Source organism: Dipteris shenzhenensis, chromosome 8 (genome assembly GCF_047967505.1).
Source record: "Dipteris shenzhenensis isolate YYH24624 ecotype China chromosome 8, Dip_SZ_1.0, whole genome shotgun sequence".
In the NCBI taxonomy this organism is placed as follows: Eukaryota; Viridiplantae; Streptophyta; class Polypodiopsida; order Gleicheniales; family Dipteridaceae; genus Dipteris; species Dipteris shenzhenensis.
The window spans coordinates 41240662-41268243 of NC_141603.1; the positions used below are offsets into that span (position 1 = coordinate 41240662).

The 27582-nt window shown below is 44.7% G+C and overlaps 1 protein-coding gene across 1 annotated transcript in view; it reads right to left on the reverse strand.

Annotated features, from left to right (window-relative positions):
- LOC147899512 (B-block binding subunit of TFIIIC) overlaps nt 1–27582 on the reverse strand; it is a 131156-nt gene that overhangs the window by 32676 nt on the left and 70898 nt on the right. Inside the window, exon 15 of the mRNA XM_087377855.1 lies at nt 6327–6800. Coding sequence (XP_087233981.1) covers nt 6327–6800 — 474 coding nt within the window. The remainder of the gene's footprint in view (nt 1–6326; nt 6801–27582) is intronic.

The following is a 27582-nucleotide window of genomic DNA, read 5'->3' on the forward strand; positions in this document are numbered from 1 at the left end:
ATAGGAGTGACACGTGTGTTGAGTTCAGGGTTGGCCATATCACACATGCCGGATGGCCCCATTTCCTCACGCTTGATGCCAAGCCTTCCTGCCATATCAGGAGTTATGAAATTCGCCTTTGCCCCAAAATCAAAGAAAAACAAACAATTCTGATTTCTGATTTTTCCCCATGCTCTGCACATCTCAGTCTTTTTTCGTTTCCTCTTCATCATGTGCATGTGGCAAACTCCCAATCACATCTGGAAGAAGTCCTGCAGAAGGTTTAGGCCTTTTGCCCTTCCGATCAACCTGTTTATCACCATTCTTATCATCATCTGACCTGTCTCTTTTCTTGGATGGGCAATCATAAGAGCGGTGCCCCTCTCCTTTGCATATAAAACATTTGTTTTGCTCCATGAGTGACTTTTTCTCTTCATCAGATAACTTGGTACGGGGCTGTTTATTAGGCTGTCCACGCCTTTGACCAGCTTTGAATTGGGCTTTTCCTCCCTTTTGAAACGGTCGTTTGCCATAATTTTTATTTTCAGATTTAATGTCCTTATCCTGGTGTTTGGCAGCCCATTTGTTGTCTTCTTTCTTGCTGTCCATAAAGCCCAAATTCTTCTCCTGCATCCATGCATATGCTGTCCTTGCATTCTCAATTAATTGAGTCATAGAACCCACCTTGGTTTTGATGCAATAATCACGTAGCTCACTAGGCAATCCACAACAGTACCTCTCTATTTGCTCTTTCAAAGAAACATGCCTGTAAGAGCTCAATGGCAACAAAACATCCCAAAACCTCTTGGTGTAATCATCAAGATTCTTGCAAAGTTTGTATGATAAGTCATGCCAGTGTGAAAGTACTTCAACTTCAAAAGTTGGAGTAAGCCAAGTAGAAGAGAACACTTGCTTAAATTCCAGCCAAGTAGCAGGTGCATCTCCATGAAGCATAAGGTTGGTGTACCACTTAAGTGCATTGCCTTTGGAAAATGTGGCAACCTTCCTCATCTTGGATGCTTCTGTAAACAAACCCCCAAGAAATGCAGCATCAAACTGTTGAAGGAATGTGAGGGCTTTGTACCTGTCTTGTACTCCATTATATGTCTGAAACTTGACATGAGAACCACCATCCTTAAATTCTTTATATACATTTGATATTGGCTCTCCCAAAGATGGCTGTATATTTGCAGCATTCCCTTCACTAGGGAGAGCCATGCTTGGCTGAACATTAGGCATGGGAGCATATGCTGTGGCTGATCAAAGATAGAATCTGTACCAAAATATTCAGGTTGCTGCCTCAAATATGGCTGAGGTGGTTGAGCCACATTTATGGACTGCACATTATTATTTTGAGGAGTAGAAGTACCCAAACCAAGGCCTTGTGCTGGCTGCTCATACTGTTGCACTGGCTGTACTTTTTTGTACCTCTTTCTCAAGTGCTCTTTTGGGTGATTCCTCTCTCTTGGAAGTCACTTTCTGAGTCATTTTTGATGGCTGTCCCTCATAGGAAACTGATGCATGAGTGTGATGTCCGCCATGAGAAGCTGATGCATGTGTGTACTCACTCTTTCCGTGCTTGTGCTTTCTTGATTTCTTCTTCTTCTTCGCATTTGTTTGCACAATCTGAGCCAAATTTTGAGCCAGTCAAAGCAGTCACTCCACTTGCAAGCTGTGTATTCAACATAGTAGCATCATCTGACTCACTGCTAGAACTAGTATCACCGTTGAGCTCAGTTGTAGCTTCATGTGTGGCCTGCTCAAAAGACATTTGTTGTGCTCCCTGCAGCTGTACACTAGCTGGATCATTAAGGCTTTCCTGCCTTCTCCTTTGAGGAGTTGTGGAGCTCTCTTGCTCATGGGTACTCACCATGTTTATGGTTGTAATATTCAGCTGTCAAAAAGTGCAGCAAAGATATCCTTCCACCAAACTACCGAGGCCCACCTCTTGAGAAAGAGTGTGTGGTATCCCGGCAATGGAGCCAATGAAACCATCCTCTAATCACTCAGAGGGCAGTGGAACTAAACCTTTAATCACTTCAACACTTATTTACAGCTCACAAAGAATATATCACAACCATTAACCATTGCATGATCACCATTTGGCATTTACCCATTTGTTCACAATTTCTTTATATTTCACAGTGAAATGATTACTAGTTGCATCTGGGAGACCTTCCCCGCAACTGAGCACGTAGCCCCAATTCACTAAGCCTTCGCAAGGCTTTCAAGCATAGAACACCATCACATAAGTGCACTTAACCCATAGGCTTAACCCAAAGGCATTCTCTTTTCCGAGTGCAATTCCATTGGCTATCTACATGCAATCACACTGCACCCCAGCTGCACTCTCTTTGAGTGGTTTCCAGATGGCATTCACAAAGCTTTTCAAAGCTCCAAAATAAAATCAGCAAAGTACCCAACCAAAGAATGACTCGTGTAGCACTGCCTGGGCACTTGTGAGCCAAGAAAGAGGCGGCACAGGAGGCCAACCAATAGCTTATGGCAAAAAGAAATTGCAGCAGCAAAATCACAACTCACCAAGCCCTGAAAACTCGAACCAAGTCCTCAATCGCCAAGAGGACGTAGTAGCCAATGCCTAATTGCATTCTCAGCCAAAGAGGAGTGCAAAGGCATGAAGAAAGAGCATTTACAAGAGCCGACCAGCAAGAATTCCACTGAAAAATGTGAAAAGAAGCACTTCTGTCACGAAGAAGTGGGAGTTCTTGGGCTCAAAAGAAGCGTGCTTCAGACAGAAATGCTTTGAGAAGGTTTTGGAGAAGTTTCATCGCCGAAAAGTCCTCCAAAACTGAGAAAAACCAGTCACCCAGCACGTGGGACCACTCGAAATTCAACAGAAAGCTGTAGCTTTGCAAGAGGAGAGGCCCAGGAGGCGGTAGAAGCAAAAAGGTCTAGAAAAAGCCACTTTTGCAAATTCGACCAGCAAAAGAAGTGCTCAGCTCTACCCATTTTACCAAACGCACGGAGGGAAAAGCATATCACTGCGAAGGGGAGGCAGAGGGGAAGCCATCGGGCCAAACGGAAGTTGAGGAATCCAAACGAGTGAGGAGTTATGAAGAAAAACGGAATTCAGCTGAAGGAGGCTGAAAAACCAGTCCAAAATCTCAACAAAGGGAGAAGATGAGAGAGAAAACCACACATGTGAAGTTTAGAAGGCCCAGGAATGGCAAAGGAGCATGCAGAAGGCACTAGAGCCACCTCGAACTCTAGGGGGGCCACTAAAGGTACATGGCCCTCTAGGGGGCCCATTAAAAATGCCACGTCATCATTTCCCAACAACCACTCTTTTAATTCCTTGGAATGCCTTTGGGCCTAGGGATTAATTACGCTTATGTGCTAGGCACCATGCCGCGTTTAATTACACATTATTAAGCCCATGCTTGGACTTTTAAAACCAAAGTTGTCACGGTCTTGTAGTACATTAAAGTACTTAGAATTTCACGCCCTCGTGACATGCCTTGTCACTAACAATTGGTTACACTCTTGGTGGAATGCTTGGACACCTTTACAGTTGGTCATGGACAAATGGTGAATGCCTTAGGTTCGCCTTGGCACTCGGGTACTAGTGGGTGTGCACTAGGATGGAATGCAGGTTATAGCCCAAGGTTTGGTTTGGACAGTGGAATTGCTCATGGGACAGAGCACAAGGGTGAGCCCTTGTTGTATGTACAAATCTCATTCTTAAAGAAATAAATAAATACCGGAAGGGGCACCAAGATTTTGGGGCCAATGTGGTGTTTTGTACTTGGTTTCATTGAGCAGGGGCACTCTAGTCTCCATCCAATTATTTCTCAATTTGTTTCTAAGTGGCATTGTTTAAAGTTAAGTGGTTGGAAATGATGCAATGCCGCTGTGAATAATGAATATGCAATGATAGTTATGGTCTACTGCCCTTTAGGAAACTGAAGGCCGGTTATAGGGGTAATCTATCCATGTGGAGTCCCAGACTTGCAAACCATCAGCAAGTACAGGCATACCAACACCTCTAATCACCCTTAACTACTAATTACATGATTGCGGATAAGGCCAATCCCAAATTCCGTAACTCAGTAGAGATATCCAATCATGAGAGAGGTTCTATTAATGTCTAGACCAAATATGCTCTATGACATAAAAAGTACATAAAGTGGTCAAACAAGCCTACGTGCTTCTTCCACTTAGTACAAAAGATAACAAAAGAAAACATATCCCATGTAAAGTGCAAACGAATTGGGGATAGCTAAAATACCTTCACCAAGCTTGAGTTAATTTGGCGCCAAAGAAGGTAAGGGGGGTTTGCAACACCCATCGCCTTTTGAATGCCCACACAGGTTGTCAGCATGGCTTCCCCTTGGACATGCTTGGTGCACAAGCCCGAGACGACACAGATCATCAAATCTCCCTAAAAATGGAGGCTGGCACAGAAACTTGTGCACTCGACTAGGCTCAACTTTAGTGCCAGGGCAAAGAAGGCAAAAAATGACAGGTATGCCTATTATCTCCTAAATGCTCACTGGTCATGGCTCCCCTCAAGACCTCTTTGGTGCACAAGCCTGAGAAAATTGTGCTCTTCCCTGATAATTTTGAGGTTACACATTGGAGCATGGCGAGGTGTGATACACACTCCAAGGGCCTCTAGTGCAAATCTTGCTCTATGTCAATAATGTGGTCCTTCTTTCAGCTACTCATGACACGTTGCAAGCCCATTAGACACTCCAAACATTGTGTGAATAGCAAACTCTTTTTAAACGTGTCTAAAAAATAAATAAATTATGGATTTCGAAAAACTTGATAAAAGGTTTCAAGGGTTCTCCCTCTCTAATGATGGAAAACTAGTGAACGTAGACACATCCTATATCACCTTGGTGTGAAGTTTGAGAGGCCCCAACATAGATTGAGGTCAACCAAGAGCACATGTTGGGTGAGGGGTATGCAGCCCTATCCATGCTCGAGAGCCAATGTTTTTGGGCACACTGTTAGACATGGAGACAAAATCTCTTCTATTTGATTTCACAAGGCATATTCGGAGCACTCGTGTTGTCACATGGTTTAGGGCTCTAGATTTCATACAAGATGACACGCTGCCTTTCTAATACAGCCATGATTGCCCAAAAACCACAAAGTCTCCAAACATGACATTAACCATTTGATCAGGCATGACCTCTTGAGGTGCACCTTTATTGAGAAGTCCTAGTTCTACCTAGAGCACTTTCATCGCGTCACCCAAGATGGTCACACCCTACAATTAGGGTTCCTTAGGATCTCTCTCTCAAACGCATGGGATGCACTGTCATTGGAAATGGATAGTCCATCCCCAATATAGCTCTCCTCCTGAAGCTAAGATAGCCCATTCCCAATATGGCCATTTGAAGGGGGGGGGGGGGGGGGGGGGGGATAATGCACTTTTAAAAAAAAAACATTTATTCCTCATAAGGAAGAGGTTCCCCTCAATAAAACAATCTTCTCTTCCACACACCTGAGCCCTACCACTTAGATATGTAGCATTATGTTATTTAAGGGAACCAAAAAACTTAAATTTTAAAAAATGAGCACATGACATCAAGCCCCCTTCATTAATGTCTCTCCATTTTCCCATTTACCCCCTTAGATTAATTGTCCCCCTCCTTTTACACCTCTTGTCTCCCCCTCCAACTAATTAAATGGAATAACATTTTTTTGTTGAGTAGGTGGACATACTAGTATGCCCCAGCCGATGTGAGCCTTCTATCTTGGTGTGCTTACACAAAGACATCATAGATTTTATGTGGCTTGGTTAAATCCCCAGGTCATGTAGGGGCTAGGTCATACAAAGTACCATAACAGTCTCTCCTTGTGGCAGTTCTCCTCCAAAAGAGCATGGAGAGATCCAAGATAGAATGGTCTGATTTGAACATTGCCTGCTTCTGAGCCCATGATCATCAAGTTAAATGCTCAATGTGAGCACAACCAAATAGCCATCCTAGTGAATAGCATGAAAGGAAATTGGAAACAGGAGAGAGAGAGAGGGAGAAGGGAGAGGGATTTCAGTCCGAGTGTGGATGGAAAAGGCTCTGATCACCAGTTTTGAACAAGCACTATTTATAGTAGTTCGGGACAAAGTGTTAGACAGGTCTGCAGAGTCTTCCCTCGGAAACAAGGGCACCGTGCAGACTTATTTAAAGGATCCACCATTATTTTTATATGAATTAGTTTTTAAAAATCCATTATGTAGACTTCTGGCTTCAAAAGCATAAGCAAGTGAAACCGAAATACTGATATGCCAATTCTACTCAAGAAAAGCAAGAGAACTATTCAGATGCCTGTGCTATTCCCAATCATAAAAATAAACCCGAGAGCTGAGTGCATACCTCTCTAATACCAGGCTTGAGCATCACGATCCCCATGATCCTTCTATTTAATGCTTTCCTCAAGATAGCATTCTCTTGGCCATCTACTTCTAACCATGGTAGAACTGGAACCAAATCTACTGCATCACTTTTGTTCAACAACCCAGAATGTGCAGCTCCTAGACCAGAAGATGATGTGGCCACAGGATCAACAACTCTACCAAAAGGTTGCTCTCTTGAGGTGATGGTGTTCTTGTTCCTGGAGCAAAATGAGCTGTCCTTCGCAACTGCGCCTACCCTTGGAACTTCATGTGTAGATTCACATAAAACAGAGGATTGCACCTCTTGCTGATTAGGAGTGGCCAAGTCATTATTTTCAGAGTCCATCCTGTCATCTGTTTTAACCTCGGACGTTGCACCTGACCTTGGTAGATGTAAGAAATAGCTCTCACTGTGAGGATACGGTACGATGCGAATATGATCAAAAGCCATAACCTGCATGCATAAAGTGGTAAGAACCCTTTACATGACTGCCGCAAAACAATAGCTCTCACTGTGAGGATATGGTACGATGAAAACATGATGAAAAGCCATAACCTGCATGCATAAAGTGGTGAGAACCCTCCACATGACTGCCTCAAAGCCCTCCGTATTGATTTGTTCCAAACATCAAGGATGGGAGCCCATAGGATCATCGGTGCCATTTGCAACAATCACAATAAAGAGAAAAAAGAATCCCTCACAAGGGCACATTTCACCATAAAGCATTTTGATGGAGAAAAAAACAACTGCACACATCATTCCTGCTCAAACGCCCATCGTGAAGCTGATAACAAGCTCTCGCTTTCCATCTTATACCTTTGCCTACTACCTCATGTCCCCTTTTCCCGTGTCTAATGTAATATGCCTTCACTTTATGTCTGCTGCAACCCCTCCTACACTTCTCAAGTCATGCGTTGTGCTTTCTTCTTCTAGACAGAGCAGAGGATACTTCGTTCACTTTTATGTCCAAAGACATTTAAGTGTTCCAAACCTCACCCCGCCCCCCGCCCCCCCCCCACAAAAAAAAAAAAAAGAAGAAGACGTGTGTCCATGCGGGCATGGGTGGGGGCATGTCTGTGTTTGTGTGTTTATTTGTTTGTTTAGATTGTTTTCTTTTCATATTCCCCTCTATGTTGCTATTTGTTGTCCCACTCCATTAAACTTCCCTAATGGCTTTAATTTGAAATTCTTTCAATGTTATTTTGTACCCCAATCATGTCCATGAACAGAAGTGAAAATCAAATCTGGTCAATAATAATCACGACTGCATGAACAAGTTGACACTGCACGATGGTCCGAATAAAACCTTCATAAAAATGCCTCCACACCCTCATCACACGGAGCCCTTCCCAGTAAGGAGGGCCCAACCTTCGTCTTTCAAAGCAGCCAAGTATACTAAACTATGATGAACCTCATATAGTATGAACCCTATGAGATCACACATCCAGAAGTCTGTTATGGTTTGGGTTGGTATGATTTTCAACTTGTTATATTGATAGCACTTTTGACATTATGTGATGTAGAGAAGAGATTAAGGAAGCTATCATATGAGAGGATGTTGGAAGGATGCTGCTTCCAAGAGGGAATCCAAAAGTTGAGTTTCTACAAGGCACGTCTCCTTCTAGATGGTAGCACATGGTGGATTTCCCATTGGACATTGGTTAGAGCAAATGAGGAGGAATGGTACCGCTCACTGTTGTACAGCAAGACTCAAGAGATGCCTTGGCACAAAAGACTTGGCAGTGCTCTTTCCGCAAGTGAGGGGCATTCGACATGTGTTCACTTGGGGCATCGTATGCTACCTATCAGAGGGGAGGCATGCTTTTCCCACACAGATGGTATCTCTTGCTTATTTGGCGAGTGGCGAGATACAAAACTGCACCCTCTAAGCAGCCTCCTTCCAGCTTTTCAGAGGCAACATCGAGGATACAATTACTAGCATCATGACCTAGAACATCTAGGTAGCGTGCTGCAGCCTTGTGATTGGGGGCAGAAAATCCAATTTGCACACCCTCATATGGCAAGACATTACCTTCTACACACTGTGCATGCAATTTTTACAATCTCACGACCAATTCATTTGTTGATTATATAGCCCACCTCACTGGTTGCTCGCAATCTGAAGATAGCAAGATGGGACAGGAAACTTCTGTTTAATCTCCGTGCCTCACGAATAGCTGATTTTGTTTTGTTTTCAAAGCATATAATAGAAGGTGCTTCTTAACTAGCCCAAGGGAAGCGACACTTCCCACAAGTCCCTAGGTGCACACACTAGGCCTACTTGCTAGGGGCAAGGCAAGGTTTAGAGGGGTCTTAAAGTTAGGCCCAATAAAACCAATGCTTCATTGGTTAGAAGGGTTAGGACTTAAGTGTGAGGGACAAACCAATGTTTCATTGGTTTGTGTGGGTTAGAGCATTAATGAGGGGGCCACGTGGCAGCCCCTCATGCACACCTACCCTCTTGCTCCCCTTCCACCTTGGTTTTGATGAAGGTATGGGTTTTCTTAAATGTTGCTGGCTCCTCTCTCTTTCCATATGCATCCTGAGGTCCTCTCTCTCTCAAGCTCTTTCTCCAAGGCTTCCGTACAGCCTCTCTCTCTCTCTCTCTCTCTCTCTCTCTCTCTCTCTCTCTCTCTCTCTCTCTCTCTCAGGCTCTTTCTCCAAGGCTTCCGTACGGCTGTACAGAAGCATTAATGATTGATTGTATGGACTGTTGCATGGAATCCAAGGCCGACATCCCTTTTGTTGGCTGTACGGAAGAGGCACGCATCCCTAGGCTATTTGTATGGTTGATTGCACGCTTCCCGTGGTAGTTTGGTGCTGATTTCAAGACTATTGTACAGCTGTTTTCTGCATATCATTTGAGGTGCACGCTTCCCTAGGTGGATCTTGCAGGCTGCCCCTGCTCGCTCCTGTGTGCTGGTGTTCGCCATGATACCCACTTGCTGCCTGCCACGCTGCTCGCTCCTACTCCCCGCCATGCTTTGCTACCCCGCCTCTCTCTTTCCCTAGCTCTCCCATCCCCCTCGCCTAGGTCCTAGCACCCCGCCTAGCCTCGCCTCACCTACCTACTCCCCGCCTCACCCTACCTCCTCCTCCTGGCCCCCTTTCAACCACACGGGCTGCTGTTGCTGCTGCTGCAGCCCATCTGCAAGCGCGACCAGCTCCAGGCCCATTAGGGCAGCTCGACACATCTCCAAGGGCCCCCCGGGAGGCAGTGGCTGCAGTCCCCTCGACCTTGCAGCTGCTGTCGTGAAGAAGCCGCCCCCCCTCTTGGCGCATAGCTGCGCCTGCAGCTCATGGGGGCTCCTCTAGCCCTTGCCTCCCCCACTAGCGCATAAAAGTGTGCCTACAGCTCGTGGGGGGCTGTCTCACCCTTAAGGCCTGCCTTCACACATGATGTCTAGGCAGGGAGACACCCTTCTTCTAGGGGACTTCAATGAATGGACAGGAGATAGACAGGTGGGCTTGCTGGGACTCACTTGTTTCCCACATGGGGGTGAGACGAGCACAATGGACTACTTACTGGGCCCATTAGCTTTTACCTCGCGGATGCACGACCTCATTGTCGCCCCCCCAACTAGGAGCTGACCACTCATACCTCGCCTTCCATATCTCTGCTACTACGCCAGTTACAAGGAGGGCTCCTACCATGCTTGCTCGTATCCAGATCCACTTTGACCGTGCCCTCGACCCAGTGTATCGGAGTCACTTATCCAGAGAGCTTCTGGCCCTACTAGGGGATGATATAGACCTCACCCATGCCTAGGACAACCCAATCCTTCCCTACAACCCGATCCACACGGGCCCAGTCCCTCAAAACCCTTGGTTTGACAACGAGTGCAGAGAGGTGTGAGCCCACCTCACACAGGAGAGCACCCTGGGTTACTAGACGGAGGCACATCGGATCTTCCGATGGTTGACACACTGTAAGAGACGGGCCTTCCTCACACAAACGATGGATGAGATTATCAGATCATTTCGAGGAGGAGACCCGACCACTGAATGGGGACTTCTATTGGAGGGGAAGCCACCCATTCCCATCACTGATCTAGGGGTGTGGCATACTTATGCATGCTCTCTATATGATGTTCCAATGCAAGCACCACCGGACATGTCCTTGATGCCCACGCCTACTACCTGCAACTTGTTCACTACACAGAATGTACGGGCTGCACTCCATCGGCTACACAGTTAGAAAGCACAGGATCAGGAGGGCTTACGGACTGAGCACTTTGCACATGGGCAGGAGGTCTTAGCCCCGGTTCTAGCACAAATGCTCAACCATGCTGTATGCCAAGGATTCCCACTTCCTTGGAGCACTACCACTATTGTACCAATACACAAAGTAGGAGACCCCATGGATACTGGGAACTACCGCACCCTCATGATTGGCCACACATTGGCCAAGATCTATGGAGCGGTACTAGAGAGGGAGATCAGTAGTCATACATAGGCACGGGGATAGCAGGCACTAGGGCAGGCCGAATTCTGAAGACAACATTCCACTCTAGATCACATCTTCACTTTGAGGGCTATCATTGAGGAGACGAAGTCTAGACACCAGAAAGTCTACGCTTGCTATGTAGACTTTCGAAAGGCTTCCAACAACATCCCGTGATCCCACATGATCAGGAGACTACAAGAGATGCAAATCCCAAAGACCTTGATTTGGGGTGTGATGAGTCTATATGAGTCTATCAGAGGAAGAGTTCGTGCTCCAGGTAGTTTATCAGATTGGGTTGAAAGCACAGTAGGGGTGAAGCAAGGCTGCCCCCTCTCACTGACTCTTTTTGGACTCTACATTGATGAGATCACATCTTTCATAGACCGCCTGGGAGGCGAAGGATCAATACTGGCTGACCTCATGACACGCATATTGCTCTTCAACACCTCACACGCAGTGCTTCATCGACATAGCTTCACTTTCCAAGGTGAGCCAGTGGAGATGGTGCAGTCCTACACATACTTGGGAGTGGTCTTCACAGGACCCATCATCACAATGTCTCAGGAAGCCATGGCACGACTCACACAGGGACGGAATGCTTTGGCCCGACTAGAGAGGCAGTGTTTCCAGGAACATTTTTCAGGATCCACTGATGAAGGGCTGGCTCTTCGACACTTTAGTGCGGCCGATTGCCATGTATGCAGCACCTCGGGGGTGATCTCTCGAGGACAGAGTGGAGGAGATTTGAGTGGCTACAAGTGATTATGGGATCCAAGATGATTCAGAGTAAGCCCTCAATCTCACATGAGATAGTACAGGCAGAGTTCGTCATAAGACTTCCCTCCTTTCAATACAGCATGGATACGCCACTTGAGTGGATCCCGATTCCCACGAGATAAGAAAGCCCTCAATCTCACATGAGATAGTACAGGCAGCACATGCTTTGGCAGTTAGGATGTTCAGGTGGACCCCCTTCCCTTCTTACAATATAGCTTGGATGCCTTCTCCCTCCGATCCCACAAGATGAGATCAACCGTGTCATAAGATTGGATCTACTCTAGCTCTATACATCAAGGTCTTGGGATGGGAACCAATATTTTCCCAACAAGACCCTATTCTACCATGATCACTTATTGAGAGTATCAAAGGATGGAGTGATTACCAGACCCCAGTATTAGGAGGATAGATGAGTCTCACACGCACTGAGGATTGCCATCGGACAGACAGATGCAGGTCTTGTCCCATCAACTAAGGATCGACAGCCACAGGCACACCTGGAGAAAGGATGGAGTGATTACCAGGCCCCAGTATTAGGAGGATAGATGAGTCTCACACGCACTGAGGATTGCCATCGGACAGATGCGGGTCTTGTCCCATCAACTGAGGATCGAGGCAGGGACAGCCACAGGCACACCTGGAGAGCAGCAGATTTGCAGGCTATGCACACTCGCAGAGGTGGACATAGAGGAGCACTTCCTATGTACTTGTCCCGCTTGCTATGAGATCCAAGGACAATACCATTGTTTCTTTCAGGAGGGACAAGTGTTCAGGCCACTTTGCCAGCTAATCACTTCGATGACCAGGTCTGTGTCGGCCTCTATTTGATGGAGATGTGGCGACATAGATAGAAAGAAAAGAAAGAAAGAAAGTCTATTAACGTCCACGGGAGACGAAGAGGTCTATGGGACAACATGAAAGCCATCTAGTACATCAGCTTAGGGAGGGCGCAGGGCAGCTCCCAAGGAGTGCAAAAGCAGCTCCATTTATTTAGAGAGTACCTATATTGTAGCCTAGATAAAAAAACATACACACATATATATAGTTGGCCTTACATCAGTTTAAGACTGAGAGTCTTTTGGTTTTGATTTAAACTCTCTAATGAGTGCTATCCCATCCTGGTAGACTGCCCATTTACCATCCTTCCTGGCAGCCCAAACCTTTGCTAATTACTTTGCCTTATCCTTCAGTTGAGCCTTGGTGAGTTCCTCAGCTATCCATATTTTCGTCCCTTTCAGCTTGTGAGATTGTCGCAGAACTTTTATACGTATGTCTCGTGAGTTGAACGTAATGATAGCATGGCCATTACGTTGACCAATATGAACTACTCGAGCTTCACCATCATCATCTGGGTTGTCAGGATTGTCATCGGCATCTGCTGTCCAGTCAACAGTAGGCATGGTTGTTTGGACATGTGCTAAGGTATCACTACAAGATTCATCTTCTTTATACCATCCATCTGAAAGCCTCCCAATTCTGATTTTCAAAGCATTATCCTTTCTAGCTGCATGTTCTTTAATCTCTTCCTAAATATCAGCTTTGTTGACCTTTGCATCAAACTCCACAGTCGCTTCTTTTGGCTGTCTGCATTTCAGTATGAACTAGATTCTTGACTGCAGAGACTAGTTGGGGGGTAGTGGGGAAAGCATTGCATGACTTTATAACCTCGTCAATGACTTCCTTCTTACCAGGTCCTTCCAAGACTTGAATTCTAGCTATGGCATCCGTTAGCTGCATCCTCAGCTCTCTCACTTAATCCTATAGGAAGTAAATTTGTTCATGATATCCAAGAATTGGTCAGTCAAAAAGACCACCTCGTTCATATATATGTGCATACGGGGAAGGCGTCCTGGCTGCCACTGTGGAGTATCTGGCTTTGTCACTAGAGGCTGCTGGAGTGGAAGGGGTTTTTGAACAGGAGGAAGGTAGGCTGGGCCATGCTTTGCTGGTCATATCTCCTGTTACCCCCCTGGCTGGCTAACCCCCTAGTTGGGCTGGGGGTTCAGCCCAGCTAGGGGTTCCTAATTCAAGAGCTTGCTACAACCAGCTAGGGGAGCAGGGAGCAGAAGCAGAACGGGAGCACGAGGTACAGGCGTACGGGTACGGATGGGAGCAGGAGCAGGAGCAGGTACGGAGAAGGTACAGACCTTGTTGCAGCTAATCCGACAACATGAGGTGACAATACCACAAGAGACAATTTGAGCACAGCGACATGTCACCAACTTCTATGCCTACAATTCAGCCCCAGGACACTTCGGGATAGAGAAGAGATAGCCGACATGAAGGCAGCATGGATCAGTGAGAAGAGACAGCGCGGAGCAATGAAGCCAACGACACAGAGACCACTGACCAAAGCACACAAAATAGAGGTTTGGCCCATCACTGTTCGGACCATCCGAGCCAAGGTGTCACCCTTGATATTCCTCTAATATCCGTAGGCAATGATCTATCTAGAAGTTGAGCTTCAAGGAACCTCAACCTAGTCTTGTATGTGTGTAGCTATATGAGATCCTCCCAAATGGCTTAGTTAACCTTGTGACAAGTGAGAGAAATAGAGGGGGCCTCAAGGCTATTCTAAAGAGGAAATTTGTCCATGTGGAGTTCTAGGCTTGCAAACCATGTGCATATACAAGCATACCAACACTCTGATCAGCCTGAGCTGCTAATACCATGGATGCGAATAAGGCCAGCCACAGTAATCCGCATCAACCTGAGCCTTGAGGTCAAGGAATGAAAATCCTTGACTCAGTGGAGGTATGTGGAAAACTGGAATGGTTCGTAAGGCTGGAGTGGGAGGATCCTGAACTTAGCTAAAATGACCTGGTTTGGAACCGACAGCTTACTGCGGATCATCCGTTGCTAATACGAGTGACTTCAAGTGTAACAAAGGTGACCCTTGCTTAGTTATTTTAGTCTAGCAGGTTCTGCTTAAAAGGGCCTGTAATTGAGCAGCATTTAAGTGGGCAGCCAAATGTTGCCATGTGGCATCTTAGGGAGGCTACGCCATAAGTCATGTTGCTATTGTTGCTGGACCCAAACCTATAAATGGGGGGGGTCCTTGCTGTTGTACACATTCATTCATGATTTGCAATTAAGTACGTCTTCTTTCCAGCTGAGCCTACATTGCTCTTGGCTGCCCTGAACTAGGACTTGCATCCTAGCCTAAGCCTGTTCCTAGTGCAGCCCATCACTAGCTGTGGTTCTACATGTAATTTCAGGTCCCAATATGAATTTGCACATGTATTTCATGCTATCCTTTTCCTTTGTCACTATCTACTATTATTCCTGCTGTCATTCTTGCTTACTTAGGCTGTGAAACTAGAGTAAACTAGCAGGCAGTAGGCTAGCTTCTTTACAGTGGTATCAGAGCACTTTTCTAGGGAATTTTGTGGGAAAATGTTGTTTTTTGGTTCTGAAAATTGGAGCACACTATCTTGAGGCCAAGGGCTACCTCTCTGCAAAATTTCATCACCAGAAGTTGTCCCAATCATTCACTGCCATGTATCAGCCTCTGTGAGGAACCCTAATATTCCAAGTGCTCAGATTTTGGGGCTTTTTGCATCAATGGAAAGCTCTTGATCTCCTGATCATCCCTATGTGCTGGAAACATGAAATTACTAGGGTTTGACCCCACATTGCACTCGAATTCCAGTCGCAAGTGGAATGGACAGCCAATCAACGATCTACTAGTTGAATGCACCAAATCTCGTCATACTTGGCTCACTCTGGTCGCCATAGCCTCTAGGTGCTGCTCCTAAACGTTCGTGGAGATCTGAGCTCAAATGGAGGAGCTATGAGCACTTTCGACTGGCTAGAATAGACGAACTGCTGTGGAAATTCAGAATTATAACTCCATTTCAAATCAGCCTTAGTGCACATGGTCGCCCAGCTCTATGGATGCAGCTGATAAATTTTGGTAGTAATCAGAATTTTTCTTGCTAAGCAATTTCGAAATTCAGTGCAGTTGCGCAGAACAGTTGATTGCCAAGTATTCTAGCAGCTCTTGCAATCCAGTGAGTAATCCTTCTATCACACTGATATATTGAGCCTAAACAGTGTTTTTATATGCTTATGCGTACTTTTGGATCCTAAACAGTGCTTAGATTGGTCTATGATCTTCTCTATGGCTCCCAAGAGAGTTGGATCTCAATCGAGGAAGATACCAGTAGAAGATGACCCACACGCGGAGAATGTAGTAGTGGTTGATGCAATAACATCACGGGGTATTACCATGGATGGAGACCTAATGATTGATAAGGATCAAAATGACATTCCTGCTGCCAGTGAGCAAGCTAATATGGAGGGACCTTCTCAAAGGCAGACTTCTCAAGGTATGGAGCCTCAAGGAGGTACCTGGTCCACTTGATCCCATAATACTGGCACTTAGATAAGTTACAAATGAAATAAAAGCAACGAGTGAGGATGCAAAACTCATTTGCCACACTCAGCAGGAAATTGGACCAGATCAAGAAGGTTCAGATACATGAGGGGAAGAGACCTATGGTGCAATTTTGTGGTGATTCTGATGATGAAAAAGAAGTTCTTAATCAGGATACTACGGGAAGACCAGTGGGTTTCATGGCTTCTGCAAGAAGAACTGCCCAGCCAAATGTCCACCAATACAAGGAACTTTCACGAAACACTCCTCCTATGGAAAACAGTCATAAAGTGGATGTTTTATGTCACAGATTCAATGAATATAAGTCTCTACCACCTGATCTTAGGGCTGTAATGCCTTTTCCCCAATATATCCAAACAGTGAAATCTGTTGAGGCTAAGGGTCTTTCTCATCAGGAGAAGGATATCAAGAATAAGATTATTCTATCAAAGTTCAAGGGGGATACCTGCACTCCTACTGAACTGGAGGAATGTTTGAGCAAGATGGAAGACTATTTCCTGCTCTATCCAAAGCAAAATCAGAAATGCAGCCCTACACATGGAGGATTATGCTCATTCCTGGTGGAGGAATCTTCAAAATGAGGGGATCACTACTCAATCTTGGGAGGAATTTAAGGAGCAGATGTTTCAGACATTTGTACCCTCTATTGCTAGAGATAAGCTTGTTTGCCAATGGTATGACTTATCTCAGCAAGATTCTGTCAAAACGGTTTTGGAAATTGTCCTTGTTTGTTCATGCCACATGGTATTGATGAGAGAAGTAGGCTGCTCAAGTTCATCTATGGACTTCATCCAAGCATTGCTGCTGATGTGACAGCCCTCAAACCTAGTACTCTCAAGGAAGCAATGTGTTTGGCAAAACTTTTTAAAACTAAGTACAGCTTGAAGGAGAAAGGATTGGGCATTGGGCACGTGGACAATAGGCCTATCAACAAGAGCAATTTTCAATTTGTTCCCAAGCAAGTACCACCTACTACAGCATCCATTCCTATCCCAAGATATCCTATTGTTTATGGCAGCAATGGGGGCAAGGCAAAATCTCTCAGGTTAGGAGATATGCATACCTCTACTACACCTAGTTCTAAGGAGAACCCCAAGGACAAGAAGGATAGAGTGGTCAAGCAATTGTCACAAGCTATTACAGAGGACAGAAAGAAGAAGAATTTATGCTACTTATGTTGAGAGAAATGGACTCCAGACCATAAGAATGTGTGTAAGGCCAAATCAGGTGCCAAACTTAGTATGATCTTAGAGCTTGATGATGACCCTTCTTATGAAGACACTACTGCAGAAGTTGAATTCCATGACTATGTAGGTGATGATCATGGAGACAATGATGTTTCTCATGATTCCAAACGTGAACCCTCTTTTCCATTCGACCCAAGCGGGTGTATTGTTTCTGATACCATGACTGATGGTGAATTGCAGTCCAAATATTCACGTAAATGCCATCAATGGAGGGTTGAAGTAATTGATGATCACTTAGAGGTGGACAGAGAATCAGATGGCAACTCTTGTGTGGATGATAATGAGTTGTTTTGGGATACCTACAGCATCTCTCTAGAGGCATTTATGGGTCTCATAATGCCCATACACTTATGCTACAAGGGACAATCAAGGGCAGATTAGTCCACATATTGGTTGACAGTGGGAGTACTCACAGCTTCATTAATTCCAAATCTGTTGAGGCAGTAAGATTACAGCCCACCACTATTGACCATGGCTTGCAGGTACAAGTGGCTAATGGAGAGTATTCTATCAGCAAGTCTTGTTGTCAAGGTACTGAAATACACTTGTCATCAGAATACGTCTTCCAAGGAGATTTGTTTGTGCTAGACATGGGACCCATTGATATTGTCCTTGGTTGTGATTGGTTGCAATCACTTGGGGAGATTACCATGGACTTCCATCAGAGGTTTATGAGATTTTTCCATAGAGGTATGGAGATATATTTGAGGGACTATGAAGCGCCTAAACTGGCTATCATATCTTCCAGGAAATTGGAAAGGGACCTCAGAAACATGTGTGCCATATATGCTATCCATTTTCCCAAGCTTGAGGGTTCCAATGAATTCTTGGTTGAAGATCGTGATATGCAGGATCTGTTACAGCAGTACTCAGATTATTTGCTGACTTGCCACATCATCTTCCACCCAAAAGAGACATCGATCATGCCATTAATCTTGAAGCTGGTTCTAAACCAGTGAATAAGGATCCTTACAGATTGTCTAAGGTGGAGAGGGAGGAGGTTGCTAAGCAGGTCCAGGATTTATTGGACAGGGACTTCATTTCACACAGCCAATCTCCATTTGCATCTCATGTCCTATTGGTGAAGACAACGGATGGGTCTTACAGGTTATGCATTGATTATAGGGATCTCAATAAAATTACTATAAAGAACAGGTTCCCTGTTCCTAGAATAGATGACCTATTGGATGAATTAAAGGGGGCAAAGTTCTTCACCAAGATTGACTTAAGATCTGGATACCATCAAATTAGGATGAGGGATGGAGATGAGCCAAAGACAGCTTTCAGAACTGAGAGGGGGTTGTATCAATTTAAGGTGATGCCATTTGGGCTCACCAATGCCCCAGCTACCTTTCAAGCTTTGATGAATAAGATACTACAACCATACCTTTATAAATATGCCTTGGTATTCTTTGATGACATACTTATCTACAGAAAATCCAAGGAGGACCACCTTGCACACGTGAAACAGATTCTAGAAGTTCTCAGATTCCATCAACTCTTTGCCAAGATAAGCAAGTGTACCTTCATGGCTAGTGAGGTGGAGTATTTAGGTCACATAGTGGGCAGCAAGGGGATAAAGGTGGACCCTAATAAAGTTAGATGCATTGTGGAGTGGCCTCAGCCAACCAATGTGACTCAGCTCAGAGGGTTTCTTGGACTTGCTTCATTCTATAGAAGGTTTATAAAGCATTTTGTCAAAATAGCTGCACCTCTTACAGACTGGCTAAAGAAGGATTCCTTTAGATGGACTCTTGAGGAAGAAAAGAGTTTCCAGCACTTGAAGCTTGCCCTATCTTCAGCTCCTATTTTGGTATGCCCAGACTTCTCTCTTCCTTTCACTATTGAAGCTGATGCTAGTGGGAGAGGAATTGGTGCTGTCCTAAAGCAGCCTCATGGAGTAATCTCTTTTGAGAGCAGAAAATTGCATGACAAGGAGTTATCCTACCACATCGACCAAGAGATGCTGGCTATACTCCATGCTAAGTGGCACCACTATGTTTATGGGAGTCATTTCAAGGTAAGGACAGACCATAGGACCCTCAAATATTTCCTGTCCCGAGCTAGTCTCTCCCCAAGCAAAAGAGATGGCTTTCCAAAGTTCAAAGTTATGATTTTGAGATTGAATATAAGGCAGGGAAGGAGAATATTGTGGCTGATTCACTTTCAAGAATGTGGGCATGTACTTTGAGTTCCATTTCAGAGGTCTATAAAGAATGGATCCATGGTATACAAGAGGAATATCTTTGCATGTACTTTGAGTTCCATTTCAGAGGTCTATAAAGAATGGATCCATGGTATACAAGAGGAATATCTTTCAGATAATGAAGCCGCAATCATATTTCAGGACCTACAAAACCCCTCTTGTGATGACCATCCCAAATACAAGCTACACAATGGTATGCTGTGGTATAAAGAGAAGATTTAGCTTGTGGAAAATTCATCCTCTAAGCTACTGGTTTTACAGGAGATGCACTCTTCTCCAATGGAGGGTCACATAGGGCTGTACAAAACATATGACAAAGTTAGGCAGAGTTTCATATGGAAGGGGCTATGGAGAGATGTTTACAGATTTGTCCAGTGTTGCAAGCCATGCCAACAAAACAGGGACTTAAATCTCAGACCAGCAGGACTATTGCAGTCCTTACCCATTCTTGAGGGTAAATGGTCCCACATTACTATGGACTTCATAACAGGCTTACCTGTCACAGCAAAGGGATGTAATAGTATATACCTAGATGAATCCAGGAACATTCTCAACGATAGTCACTCATAAGATTGAAAACCATAAACTCCATCACGCATAGCAGGGACTAGCTACTATGACATCCCCACTGACGTCATCAGCCCCAACAGTGGGGGTAGACCATAGTATAAAAATATGCTCTCACACATACAAATCCACACACCCACACATACTTGAGCATCCATTTATACAAAGTCTTTGTACTGAGTTTCTGTCGGCACTCCGGAGGTGAAGGGTAGACTCAGCCATGACGAAGGCTAGCACTAAAGGAGAAGGCTAGCTCTCACAGCAAAGGGACGTAATAGTATATTTGTGGAGGTGGACAGACTGACTAAGCAAGCACACTTTATTCCCACTACGACACAATATTCAGCATCTATGGTGCCTGCTCAGTTTATGGAGCAAGTGTTTAAATTACATGGCATGCCACAAGAGATAGTAAGTGATCACGATGCAACATTTATGGGACAGTTTTGCCAACAATTATTCACAGCTAAGGGTACTCATCTTTCCACTAGCACAGCCTACCATCCCCAAACCAATGGACAAACAGAAAGAGTTAATAGGTGGCTAGAAGAGTATCTCAGGCATTACTGTTTTGATGCTCAGTCCACATGGGACAGATGGCTGCATTTGGCTGAATTCTGCTATAACAGCACCAAACATTCTTCTATTGGGATGAGCCCTTTTGAGGCTTTGCATGGCTACAAGGTGCATATTCCATCAACTGTTTTTGATGAGGCAATGAGGCTATGACCAATCAACAAGCTTTGATGATGGACCCATATGGCAGCTATTCTCCAGTTGTGTAAGGACAACATGGTCAAAGCTCAAGATCGAATGAAGGAGTATGCAGATGAGCATCATACAGAGCTATTCTTTGAAGAAGGAGACCATGTTTTCCTCAGGATTCCCAAGACTAGGCATGCTTCATCAAAGGGAGATACCAATAGTAAGTTGGCTCATCGTTATTATGGTCCTTATAAGGTGCTACAAAAGATTGACCCTACAGATTAGAGCTTCCTGTAGGATCGTATAGAAAAGAGAGAGTGCAGGTAGCAAAGGGTCGCAGAAGAACACCCGTCACGTCAAACTTGGATTATCCAAAACAAAAGAATACTAGGTACAAGTACCTAGACCTAGGACTAAGTGTCCTAGGTGTCACATAGGACTAAGTGTCCTCTGTGGCCTAAAAGACACTAACACTATAAGTATCTTTATTTATGCCTACAAGGCACATACCATGGCCTATAGGGCATCACTAGAACCACCAGAGGATGGCCTACAAACCCCCCTCCGTGGGATGGGCTGAAGTACTTTGGAAACGTCTCAGAATACCTGGTATTTTCTAGTCATGGTGGCACACGTTCATCCAAAAGGATATAGCTACCTATGAATGTACAAGGGATGTCAGATCATGTAACAAAGTAAACCAAGTGTAAAGCCTGTCGAAAGACTTTGAACTTGGGACGAGGAAGTGCCTTTGTAAACATATATGCTATGTTGTCCTTTGTGGGAAGATAGGACAACTCTAAGTCTCCTACTAACAACTGCTCCCGAACATAATGATAGTGAACTTCAATATGCTTGGTACGCGCATGAAACACTGGGTTACGTGCAATGGCCAAAGCACTCTGGCTGGCTGTCAGTGTAGATAATAGTGGAGGATGTCTCGCAAATACCAAGATCTGCAAGTAACTGTCGAAGCCAAACACACTCTACTGTAGCGGTGAAAGCTGCCCTGTACTCAGCCTCACAGCTAGGCGTGGCAACTGTTGGTTGCTTCTTGCTGAGCCAAGAGATACATGAATTGCCAAGCAAAAAACAATTGCCAGTATGTGACACTTTGGTGTCAGAACATCCTGCCCAGTCACTATCCGTGTAAGCATGCATGGTAAGTGAACCCTGATCACCATAGAAGAGGGCTAAATCCTGAGTGCCTCTCAGATATCTGAAGACTCTCTTCACTGCCTGCCAATGCTGTGAATTGGGCATGTGCATGAATCTGCTGAGCTGAGATACTGCATACTGCAAGTCAGGTCTGATGTGACATAAATAAATAAGACATCCAACAACCTCTTGATAAAGAGTGATATCGCATGGTGAGCTCCCATCATGAGCTGAGACTTTGAAGCCAGGGTCCACTGGAGTAGAGATTGGCTTGCAATCCTCAAACTGAAAACGAGTAAGGAGCTGTCCAATATACTTGGATTGAGACATCATGATACCCCCCTCAACATGAGCAAACTGAATGCCCAATCCCATGTCTGACATGTCAAAAATCTGCTGCAAATCAGCCTTGAAAGCTGCCATTTGCTGAGTATCTGAGCCCGTGATGAGCATATCATCCACATATAAAATCAGCACTAAAAAATCAGATCCACTCCCACGGACATAAAGAGTGGGTTCTGTGGGACTATTCTGAAAACCAAGGGATAGTAAGTGTGCATGAATTTTGGCATACCATGCCCTGGGTGCCTGCTTCAAACCATAAAGGGCTTTTCAAAGCCGGCATACCTTATTTTTAGAATTAACAACCTCAAAGCCAGGAGGTTGTGTGACATAGACTTCTTCCTGCAAATCCCCATGATGTCAAGCTGGTGCACTTGCCAATGATGATGGGCTGCAATGGCAATGACACATCTAATGGTAATGTCTCCTCAAAGTCAATGCCTTGTTGTTGGGCATACCCTTCTGCAACAAGACGGGCTTTGTATCGATCTATGCTGCCATCAGATTTCCTTCTTAATTTGTAGACCCACCGCGTTCCAACGGCATGCTTGCCGGGAGGGAGATCTACTAATTCCCATGTGTCATTTTTGGCAATAGATTGTAACTCAGCTCTCATTGCATCCATCCACTCTTTGCTCTCAAAAGCATCTTTATGGCACAGAGGCTCTTCATTGCAATCTGTAGCAAGGAGTGCAAACTCAAGAAACTGACCATGCTGTCTATTCCCTGATCTTGTCCGGGCAGCAAAAGGCTGATCTTGTTTGCTGTCCCTCAATGTATCAAGAAGCCATCTGGGAACTTGCCTTTGATGTCTATTGACAACTCTTTTTTCAATGACTGCATCATGAATAGTGGGATCATTTTGTGCCAGAAGAGAAACCTGCAAATCAGCATGAGGTTGTGGCTGATTATTGCTTAGTGGAGGGCCTGCAGGAGGCTCATGTTGCTGCTCAAAATCCTCTTCTGATGATGGCAGAGGTAACCAAGATTCAAAGGCATCAAACATGTCAACAGCTGGGTTTGCTTTGCAGTCCACAAGAGGAGAAGCTGAATGTTCAACAAAGATTACATCTCTACTGACAATAATCTTCCCAGTATTTGGTTGATATAACCAATACCCTTTGCTCTCTTAGCTGTAACCAATAAATATGCATTTGATTGCCTTGTCATCAAGCTTATGTCTCAACTGAGATGGTACATGAACATATGCAAGAGACCCAAAAACTCTCATGTGTGAAAGTGAGGGCTTCCTGCCTTTCCATGCTTCATAAGGTGTAACAGTCTTCAATGCCCATGCAGGTGATCTATTCAACACATAGTTGGCACACATTACTGCATCAAGCCAAAATTTATTGGGCAAAGACTTGGCCTACAGCATGCATCTGGCCATCTCCATTGTGGACCTGTTTTTCCTTTCAGAAACAGGATTCTGCTGAGGAGTGTAAGGAGTAGTGCATGAGTGAATAATGCCCCGTGAAGACAGAAATGCATCAAACTCCTTTGACATATACTCCCCCCCCCTATCTGTGTTGAGGGTGACAAGCTTGCATCCTGATTCATTCTCAACCATATTCAGCCATCTCTGAAAGCATAGGAAAACTTCAGATTTGGCTTTTAAAGGATATACCCAGCAATATCTTGTGAAATCATCAATGAGAGTCATGAAATACTTATACCCCCCAATGGCATTTGTCCTCATTGGGCCACAGACATCACTGTGTACTAGCTGCAATTTCCTTTGTGAGAGTTTTGGACAATTCTTTTCAAAAGGAAATTGATGCATCTTACCCAAAAGACAACCCTCACACACATGTTTGGAAACTGTGTGAGTCTAAGGTACATCATTTGCCATCTGCTATGAATGTAGCTTTGCAAGAGCTCTATAATTGAGATGGCCCATTCTCTCATGCCAAAGATGAGTTTCAGCAAGCTGTGAATCTGAAATAGCCAATGCTTCAATAGAAAGTGCAGCTGAATGATGATCAAGGTGATAAAGACCTTTTTGCAAAGTGCTAGTGAGAACTATGGCATTGTCATCACGAAGATCATAAACTAGGCATTTGTAGGCATCAAAAATCACTCTAAAACCTGAAATAGCAATTGCTGAAATTGAAATCAAGTTGACTTCGATTCCACGCACAAAAAGAACATTTGTCAGAGTGACAGGATGGCTTGAAATGAAATCTCCAACTCCTTTTACAGCATATGAAGCATTATTAGCACATGTAACAGTTCCCCCTCGAGGTGCATCAGCTAAAGAATGAAACAACTGTCTGCAAGATGTGACATGCTTGGAAGCACCACTATCAAAGTACCAGGACTGAGCATCATTAGCAGTAAAGAATGCATCAGCTTTGGAGGGATCAAATGAGCAATGGACAGCCCATGCCCAATCATCCTGAAGAGCATGTGCATGTGAAGCATCTTCTGGCTCATGGGATTCAATAGCATGTGAGGCATTAACTGTCAATCCTGCTTTCTTTTTCTCCGAAGCAATGCGCTTCCTGCATTCTGAAATGTCATGTCCAGGCTTGCGACAATAGTTGCATCTTTTCTTCTTTGACTTATCTACTGTATTTTTAGATGCATGGGAGGAGTTGCAGCTGCTATGCGCAAATTTTGGCTTGCCCATAGGCTTGGAAGCCTTGCCTCTTCCTGTCTACTGTGAAACAAATGCATGATCAGGAATAATGGCTTGTCTATTAGCTCTACTTTGCTCTTCCTGCAAAAGCAAAGTAACTAGCTAATCAAAAGAATAGTGGTCTGGATTACCCATGGCCACTAATCGAAGGGTTGTAGCAAACCCTTGATATGTATCTGGCAGTCCATTCAATGTGGTATTGATAAGCTGTGAATTTGGCACCACCTCATCAATGTTGGCAAGCTGTTCCATGAGATCCTTGACCTTTGTCAGGTATGCATCCATAGACTCACCTTCATTCATACTGACTTCCTGTAATTGCCTTCTCAAATATGCAACACGAGCTTCATTGCGAATATGATAGAGAAAAGCCAATTTATCCCAAGCATCCTTTGCTGTCCTGCAAGACCGGATGTGTGGAATAATGATTCTCTTGCATGATAAAGCAATGCATGAATGTGCATTTACATCTCTTGCATCCCATCTTGACTCTTGCATTATAAAGACACTAACACTATAAGTGTCTTTATTTATGCCTACAAGGCACATACCATGGCCTATAGGGCATCACTAGAACCACCAGAGGATGGTCTACACTTCCTCCTTCAGCAAGAATTCACAATGTTTTTCATGTGTCTCTCTTGAAGAAATATTTGGGTCCTTTAGACCAGGTGATAGACGAGCTTCCACCCATGGATGAGGAGGGACGAACATAGTAGATACCTGAGAGAATCATTGGATTCAAAGACAAAGTTCTAAGGAATAAATCCTATACTGAGTACTACATTAAATGCCAAGGATTACCAGATGAGGAGTCATCTTGGCAGCCAGCTTCTGTCATAGACCAATATCCATATTTGCTCAGCTGATGACTTGTTTGAAAATGGTCAATTTCCTTGCTACATGGAGCTGTGATGAATTCTTCCTATTCCACCTATGATGCTGCTGCAGTCCAGCCTACCTTGAGGGACTCATTGGCTGGTGGATTCACTGTTTTCTCCACTGGATGACCAGATATGAATTTCTCTTATGAGCTGTAATTTTGTTACATTGCCCTTGCGAATTTGTGGGCAAATTTTCTTTTGGGCAGGGAGGAATTGTAACAAAGGTGACCCTTAGTTATTTTAGTCTAGTAGGTTCTTCTTAAAAGGGCCTGTAATTGAGTAGCATTTAAGTGGGCAGCCAAATGTTGCCACATGGCATCTTAGAAAGGCTGTCCCATAAGTCATGTTGCTATTGTTGCTGGACCCAAACCTATAAATATGAAGGGGGGGGGGGGGGTTCCTTGCTGTTGTACACATTCATTCATGATTTGCAATTAAGTACACCTTCTTTCCAGCTGAGCCTACATTGCTCTTAGCTGCCTTGAACTAGGACTTGCATCCTAGCCTAAGAAGTTCCCTTCCTAGCCTGTTGCTAGTGCAGCCCATCACTAGCTGTGGTTCTACATGTAATTCCAGGTACCAATATGAATTTGCACATGAATTTCATGCTGTCCTTTCCCTTTGTCACTATCTATTGTTATTCCTGCTTACTTAAAGTGTGAAACTAGAGTAAACTAGCAGGCAGTAGGCTAGCTTCTCTACATCAAGCCTCCACTCGAGCCTAGTATAAAGCCCCCACATAGGCTACCATGCATGCCCACAAGGTGAACCAAAGAATCAACGAGAAGAGACTTGGTCCGAGGATCCTGGAGGTGAGAGTGAAGGCACTGTCGCTTGAGCCTGGCGAGCACAGTGTACCCCCTACTCAATCAAGCCTACATCGCTAGGCTTATCGTGAAAATCAGGTCAGAGAAGGAGTGAGAGACAGAGAGACAGGCTGGATTGCAAAGGGGAAGGGGGGGAAGCAGAGCGGATGCGGTGCAGTCAAGAGAAGGGAACCCGACAGATCAGAAGGTCGGGTACGGGCTGGCAAAAAGAAAGAAAGAAAGAAAGTTTATTAAAGTCTTCGAAAGACCGATGGGTCTATGAGACTGTGAAAATCCTGGTAAAAACGAGCTGTGAGGGTGGAGCTACTAAACGACCATCCACACCAATGCAGAATGCAAAAAATGCAGAATGGTAGTACTAAGTACTAAGTACAACATAGTCATGTCGGTGGTCGACTACATATCAATATCATCATCATCATCATCATCATCATCATCATCAGGACATCAAGGTGGATGAGGTAATGGAAGCATGAAATCGTCGATAGAGTAATGTCGACCACCCTAGGGTGCGGCCCTATAACGTCTCTTGGTCATAGCTCTATGCCTAACCAAGGCTACAGTAAACCCTATCGGCCGGGCTCCAATGCTAAACATGGAGGGAATATCCCCAAGTGTAATCTACGCGTAAACCCTCTGTCTGAGCTGTCGAGTCACTGGCTCTAGATCACGATCATGTCGAGGCCTCATCTCATGGGGGTCCAAGTGATATGGCTGAAAGAACTTCGTGATAGAACTCTGAGAGGGGTTTGCCAAGGAAGAAGAAGTCTGCTCCTATCTCCGTTATTAGAGTATCCTCTCGCGGTACCTGACTACCTCATGAATGAAGCCTGCCAAGCATCTCTGATCTGGATAGGAGAGGAATCGAAACAAAACCCCATAGCTATCTCTCAAGAGGCAGTAGAAACGCCCTCGGATCTCATAGTAAACAAGACACCTGAAGATGAAGTGCTCCTCCATCTCAACCTCTTGCATGTCACATAATGTGCATAAGCACCTATCCTTGGGTAGGCGCTCTGCTCTGCCGCTCTCGAT